The sequence below is a fragment of the Lagopus muta genome, unplaced genomic scaffold (genome assembly GCF_023343835.1).
Source record: "Lagopus muta isolate bLagMut1 unplaced genomic scaffold, bLagMut1 primary scaffold_221, whole genome shotgun sequence".
Classification (NCBI taxonomy): domain Eukaryota; kingdom Metazoa; phylum Chordata; class Aves; order Galliformes; family Phasianidae; genus Lagopus; species Lagopus muta.
Window position 1 is genome coordinate 21,081 of NW_026040259.1, and position 7,487 is coordinate 28,567.

The 7,487-nt window shown below is 58.9% G+C and overlaps 1 protein-coding gene across 21 annotated transcripts in view; it reads right to left on the reverse strand.

The window, feature by feature from the left end:
• Positions 1-7,487, reverse strand: part of LOC125687798 (1-phosphatidylinositol 4,5-bisphosphate phosphodiesterase beta-3-like) — a 28,561-nt gene extending 21,074 nt beyond the window's left edge. For 2 of the 21 annotated variants that reach the window (XM_048933073.1, XM_048933078.1), the window contains exons 1-3: positions 7,403-7,481; positions 2,203-2,285; positions 822-906 (exon numbers count right to left, since the gene is read on the reverse strand). Coding sequence is in view for 4 of the 21 variants with exons in the window: in XM_048933078.1 (XP_048789035.1) it covers positions 822-906; positions 2,203-2,285; positions 7,403-7,426 (192 nt within the window). In the remaining 17 variants the exon portion in view is untranslated. The other 19 variants (XM_048933068.1, XM_048933075.1, XM_048933071.1 and 16 more) reach the window with 16 other exon arrangements.

The following is a 7,487-nucleotide window of genomic DNA, read 5'->3' on the forward strand; positions in this document are numbered from 1 at the left end:
CCCCAATGACCCCAATGACCCAAATGCCTCCAATCCCCAATGACCCCAATGACCCCAAACCCCAATGATCCCAATGACCTCCAATGACCCCCAACCCCAATGACCCCAATGACCCCAATCCCCAATGATCCCAATGACCCCGATGACCCCGAACCCCTATGCCCCCCAAATCCCAATGACCCTAAATCCCAATGACCCCCAAGACCCCCATGAACCCCCATGACCCCAATGACCCCCAATGACCCCAAACCCCAATGCCCCCAAATCCCAATGACCCCAATGACCCCCAATGACCCCAAACCCCAATGCCCCCAAATCCCAATGACCGCAATGACCCCCAATGACCCCAAACCCCAATGCCCCCAAATCCCAATGACCCCAATGGCCCCCAATGACCCCAATGACCCCAATGACCCCAAACCCCAATGATCCCAATGACCCCAATGACCCCGAACCCCTATGCCCCCCAAATCCCAATGACCCCAAATCCCAATGACCCCAAGACCCCCATGAACCCCCATGACCCCAATGACCCCCAATGACCCCAAACCCCAATGCCCCCAAATCCCAATGACCCCAATGACCCCCAATGACCCCAAACCCCAATGCCCCCAAATCCCAATGACCGCAATGACCCCCAATGACCCCAAACCCCAATGCCCCCAAATCCCAATGACCCCAATGACCCCCAATGACCCCAAACCCCAACACCCCCAAATCCCAATGACCCCAATGACCCCCAGTGACTCCATACCCCAATGACCCCTACAACCCCAATGCCCCCAGTGACCCCAGTGACCCCGACGACCCCTCAGGCTCACCGGATATTTGTCCAGCGGCTGCAGCAGCAGCGCCTCCCCAAAGGTGGAGCGGCAGTAATCCGCCATCTTGGCTTGCTGCTTCGCTCTGCCACCAGGGGGCGCAACGGAGTCAGTGGGGCAATGGGGGGCAATGCGGGTAATAGGGGGGATGAGGGGCAATGGGGGGCAATGGGGTGGATGGGGATTAATGGGGTCACAGGGGGGGGTGGGGATCAATGGGGTCATGGGGAGGACGGGGGTCAATTGGGGTCATGGGGGAATGGGGGTCAGTGGGGGGATGGGGGTCAGTGGGGGTCAATTGGGGTTATGGGGGATTGGGGGTCAATAAGGGGAATGGGGGTCAGTGGGGGGATGGGGTCAATGCAGGTCAATGGGGTCATGGGGGTCAATTGGGGTCAGGAGGATGGGGGGCAATGGGTGAACAGGGGTCAACGGGGGGCAATAAGGGAATGAGGGGAATGGGGGTTAATGGGGGTCAGTGGGGTCATGGGGAGGATGGGGGTCAATTGGGGTCATGGGGGGGATGGGGGTCAATGAGGGGAATGGGGGTCAATGGGGGGATGGGGGTCAATGGGAGTCAATGGGGTCATGGAGGTCAATTGGGGTCATGAGGAGGATGGGGGGCAATGGGGGAATGGGGGGAATGGGGGTCAATAGGGGTCAATTGGGGTCATGGGGGATTGGGGGTCAATGAGAGGAATGGGGGTCAATGGGGGTCAGTGGGGTCATGAGGGTCAATGGGGGTAATGGGAGGGATGGGGATTAATGGGGTCACGGGGGGGGTGGGGATCAATGGGGTCATGGGGAGGATGGGGGACAATTGGGGTCATGGGGGGGATGGGGGGCAATGGGGGTCATGGGGGAATGGGGGTCAATTGGGGTCATGGGGGGGTGGGGGTCAATTGGGGCAATGGGGTCATGGGGGGGGTCAATGGGGGTCAATGGGGGGCCAATGGGGGGATGGGGGTCAATGGGAGTCAATGAGGTCATGGGGGGGATGGGGTCAATTGGGGTCATGGGGGGGATGGGGGGCAATGGGGGTCATGGGGGCAATGGGGTCATGGAGGGGTCATTGGGGGCAATGGTATCATGGGGGAATGGGGTCATTGGGGCCAATGGGGTCAATGGGGTCTCTATGGGGCAATGGGGTCTTTATGGGAACACACTGGGGTCTCTGTGGGGCACTGGGGTCTCTATGGAGCATTGGGGTCTGTATGGGGACACTGGGGTCACATTGGGGTCTGTATGGGGACACGGGGGTCACATTGGGGTCTGTATGGGGACACTGGGGTCACATTGGGGTCTGTATGGGGACACTGGGGGTGTGTGGGGGGGTCGGGGTGAGGTTTTGGGGTGGGTTTGGGGTATTTGGGGCGCTCACGAGTCCACGTGGTTCTCGAAGGACAGGATGACGGGATATGGGGACGTCTTGAAGGCGCTCTCGGCAATGGCCTCAATCACCTCCTGGGTCACGGGGTTGTGGGGTCAGTGGGGTCAATGGGGTCAGCGGGGTCAATGGGGTCAGTGGGGTCAGCGGGGTCAATGGGGTCAGTGGGGTCAATGGGGCCATTGGGGTCAATGGGGTCATTGGGGACATTAGGGGCATGGGGGTCATTGGGGTCATTGGGGTCAGCGGGGTCAATGGGGTCAGTGGAGACATTAGGGGCATGGGGGTCAATGGGGTCATTGGGGTCAGCGGGGTCAATGGGGTCAGTCGGGTCATTGGGGACATTAGGGGCATGGAGATCAATGGGGTCATTGGGGTCAGTGGGGTCAGTGGGGTCAATGGGGACATTGGGGTCAGTGTGAGTGACGTGGACATTGGGGGCAGTGGGGTCAGTGGGGGTTAATGGGATCAGTGGGGTCAATGGGGTCAGTGGGGGCATTGGGGTCAGTGGGGTCAGTGCAGACATTGGGGGTCATTGGACTCAGTGGGGTCAGTGGGGGTTAATGGGATCAGTGGGGTCAGTGGGGACATAGGGGTCAGTGGGGTCAGTGGGGACATTGGGGTCAGCGGGGTCAATGGGGTCAGTGGGGACATTGGGGTCAATGGGGACACTGGGGTCAGTGGGGTCAGTGGGGGTTAATGGGATCAGTGGGGTCAATGGGGACATTGGGGTCAGTGGGGTCAGTGGGGACATTGGGGTCAGCGGGGTCAATGGGGTCAGTGGGGACATTGGGGTCAATGGGGACACTGGGGTCAGTGGGGTCAGTGGGGGTTAATGGGATCAGTGGGGTCAATGGGGACATTGGGGTCAGTGGGGTCAGTGGGGCCATTGGGGTCAGTGGGGTCAATGGGGCCATTGGGGTCAGTGGGATCAGTGGGGACATTGGGGTCAGCGGGGTCAATGGGGCCATTGGGGTCAGTGGGGTCAGTGCAGACATTGGGGGTCATTGGACTCAGTGGGGTCAGTGGGGGTTAATGGGATCAGTGGGGTCAGTGGGGACATAGGGGTCAGTGGGGTCAGTGGGGACATTGGGGTCAGCGGGGTCAATGGGGTCAGTGGGGTCAATGGGGTCAATGAGGACATTGGGGTCAATGGAGACAGTGGGGTCAATGGAATCAATGGGGACATTGGGGTCAGTGGGGACACTGGGGTCAGTGGGGTCAGTGGGGGTTAATGGGATCAGTGGGGTCAATGGGGACATTGGGGTCAGTGGAGTCAGTGGGGACATTGGGTCAGTGGGGTCAGTGGGGCCATTGGGGTCAGTGGGGGTTAATGGGATCAGTGGGGTCAATGGGGCCATTGGGGTCAGTGGGGACATTGGGGTCAGTGGGGTCAGTGGGGGTTAATGGGATCAGTGGGGTCAGTGGGGACATAGGGGTCAGTGGGGTCAGTGGGGGTTAATGGGATCAGTGGGGTCAGTGGGGACATTGGGGTCAGTGGGGTCAGTGGAGGTTAATGGGGTCAGTGGGGACATTGGGGTCAGTGGGGTCAGTGGAGGTTAATGGGGTCAGTGGGGACATTGGGGTCAGCGGGGTCAATGGGGCCATTGGGGTCAGTGGGGTCAGTGCAGACATTGGGGGTCATTGGGTCAATGGGGTCAGTGGGGTCAATGGGGTCAATGAGGACATTGGGGTCAATGGAGACAGTGGGGTCAGTGAAATCAATGGGGACATTGGGGTCAATGGGGACACTGGGGTCAGTGGGGTCAGTGGGGGTTAATGGGATCAGTGGGGTCAATGGGGACATTGGGGTCAGTGGGGTCAGTGGGGCCATTGGGGTCAGTGGGGTCAATGGGGCCATTGGGGTCAGTGGGATCAGTGGGGACATTGGGGTCAGCGGGGTCAATGGGGCCATTGGGGTCAGTGGGGTCAGTGCAGACATTGGGGGTCATTGGACTCAGTGGGGTCAGTGGGGGTTAATGGGATCAGTGGGGTCAGTGGGGACATAGGGGTCAGTGGGGTCAGTGGGGACATTGGGGTCAGCGGGGTCAATGGGGTCAGTGGGGTCAATGGGGTCAATGAGGACATTGGGGTCAATGGAGACAGTGGGGTCAATGGAATCAATGGGGACATTGGGGTCAGTGGGGACACTGGGGTCAGTGGGGTCAGTGGGGGTTAATGGGATCAGTGGGGTCAATGGGGACATTGGGGTCAGTGGAGTCAGTGGGGACATTGGGGTCAGTGGGGTCAGTGGGGCCATTGGGGTCAGTGGGGGTTAATGGGATCATTGGGGTCAATGGGGCCATTGGGGTCAGTGGGGACATTGGGGTCAGTGGGGTCAGTGGGGGTTAATGGGATCAGTGGGGTCAGTGGGGACATAGGGGTCAGTGGGGTCAGTGGGGTTAATGGGATCAGTGGGGTCAGTGGGGACATTGGGGTCAGTGGGGTCAGTGGAGGTTAATGGGGTCAGTGGGGACATTGGGGTCAATGGGGACATTGGGGTCAGTGGGGTCAGTGGGGGTTAATGGGATCAGTGGGGTCAATGGGGACAGCGGGGTCAGTGGGGTCAGTGGGGGTTAATGGGATCAGTGGGGTCAGTGGGGACATTGGGGTCAGGGGGGTCAGTGGGGACACTGCGGTCAGTGGGGTCAATGGGGCCATTGGGGTCAGTGGGGACATAGGGGTCAGTGGGGTCAGTGGGGGTTAATGGGATCAGTGGGGTCAATGTGGTCAGTGGGGTCAATGGGGTCAGTGGGGACATTGGGGTCAGTGGGGTCAATGGGGCCATTGGGGTCAGTGGGGACATTGGGGTCAGTGGGGTCAGTGGGGGTTAATGGGATCAGTGGGGTCAATGGGGGACATTGGGGTCAGTGGGGTCAGTGCAGACATTGGGGGTCATTGGGTCAATGGGGTCAGTGGGGTCAATGGGGTCGTTGGGGTCAACAGGGACATTAGGGGCATTGGGGTCAGTGGGGACATTGGGGGTCATTGGACTCAATGGGGTCAGTGGGGACATTAGGGTCATGGGGATCAGTGGGGTCAATGGGGTCAATGGGGCCAGTGGGGTCGATGGGGTCTGTGGGATCTCAGTGACCCTATGGGTGCACTTTGGGGGTCCCTATAGGGTCCCTATGGGTTCTATGGGGGTCTCACGGGGGTCCTATGGGGTCCCTATGGGTCCTATGGGGTCCCTATGGGATCTATGGGGCGGGGGCCATTTTGGGGTCATTTGAGTGATTTTTTGGGTTGTTTTTTTGGGGGTGGGGGGGTGACCTTGAAGGGGATCTCTGTGGTTATGGTGACCCCATACATTCTATGGGGGTCCCTATGGGGATCCCTATCCTATGAGGTCCCTATGGGTCCTATGGGGGTCCCTATGGGTCCTATGGGGTCCCTATGGGATCTATGGGGCAGGGCCCATTTTGGGGTCCTTTGGGTGACTTTTTTGAGGTGTTTTTGTGGGGTGACCTTGAAGGGGATCTCGGTGGTCATGGTGACCCCATGGCTGCACTATGGGGGTTTTATGGGGGTCCTATGGGGGTCCCTATGGGCGTCCTATGGGATCCCTATGGGATCTATGGGGCAGGGCCCATTTTGAGGCCATTCTGGGTGATGTTTTGGGGTTTTTTTTTGTGGGGTGACCTTGAAGGGGATCTCGGTGGTCATGGTGACCCCATGGCTGCACTATGGGGGTCCTATGGGGTCCCTATGGGTCCTATGGGGTCCTATGGGTCCTACGGGGTCCCTATGGGATCTATGGGGCAGGGCCCATTTTGGGGCCATTCTGGGTGACTTTTTTGGGGTGTTTTTGTGGGGTGACCTTGAAGGGGATCTCGGTGGTCATGGTGACCCCCATGGCTGCACTATGGGGGGTTTTATGGGGGTCCCTATGGGTCCTATGGGGTCCCTATGGGTCCTATGGGGTCCCTATGAGTTCTATGGTGTCCCTATGGGGTCTATGGGGCAGGCCCATTTTGGGGCCATTCTGGGTGACTTTTTTGGGGGCTTTTTGTGGGGTGACCTTGAAGGGGATCTCGGTGGTCATGGTGACCCCATAGGTTCTATCAGGGTCCTTATGGGTCCTATGGGGGTCCCTATGGGTCCTATGGGGTCCCTATGGGTCCTATGGGGTCCCTATGGGATCTATGGGGCAGGGCCCATTTTGGGGTCCTTTGGGTGACTTTTTTGAGGTGTTTTTGTGGGGGTGACCTTGAAGGGGATCTCGGTGGTCATGGTGACCCCATGGCTGCACTATGGGGGTTTTATGGGGGTCCTATGGGGGTCCCTATGGGCGTCCTATGGGATCCCTATGGGATCTATGGGGCAGGGCCCATTTTGGGGCCATTCTGGGTGATGTTTTGGGGTCTTTTTGTGGGGTGACCTTGAAGGGGATCTCGGTGGTCATGGTGACCCCACAGGTTCTCTGGGGGTCCCTATGTGGGTCCCTATGGGTCCTATGGGGGTCCTATGGGGGTCCTATGGGGTCCCTATGGGATCTATGGGGCAGGGCCCATTTTGGGTGACTTTTTTGGGGTCTTTTTGTGGGGTGACCTTGAAGGGGATCTCGGTGGTCATGGTGACCCCATAGGTTCTATCAGGGTCCCTATGGGTCCTATGGGGTCCCTATGGGATCTATGGGGCAGGGCCCATTTTGGGGTCCTTTGGGTGATTTTTTTGGGGTCTTTTTGTGGGGTGACCTTGAAGGGGATCTCGGTGGTCATGGTGACCCCACAGGTTCTCTGGGGGTCCCTATGGCTGCACTATGGGGTCCTATGGGGTCCCTATGGGTTCTATGGTGTCCCTATGGGATCTATGGGGCAGGGCCCATTCTGGGTGATGTTTTGGGGTCTGTTTGTGGGGTGACCTTGAAGGGGATCTTGGTGGTCATGGTGACCCCATAGGTTCTATCAGGGTCCCTATGGGTCCTATGGTGTCCCTAAGGGTCCTATGGGATCCCTATGGGATCTATGGGGCAGGGCCCATTTTGGGGCCATTCTGGGTGACTTTTTTGGGGTGTTTTTGTGGGGTGACCTTGAAGGGGATCTCGGTGGTCATGGTGACCCCATGGCTGCACTATGGGGGTCCTATGGGGGTCCTATGGGCGTCCTATGGGGATCCCTATGGGATCTATGGGGCAGGGCCCATTTTGGGGCCATTCTGGGTGACTTTTTTGGGGTCTCTTTTGTGGGGTGACCTTGAAGGGGATCTCGGTGGTCATGGTGACCCCACAGGTTCTATCAGGGTCCCTATGGGTCCTATGGTGTCCCTATGGGTCCTAT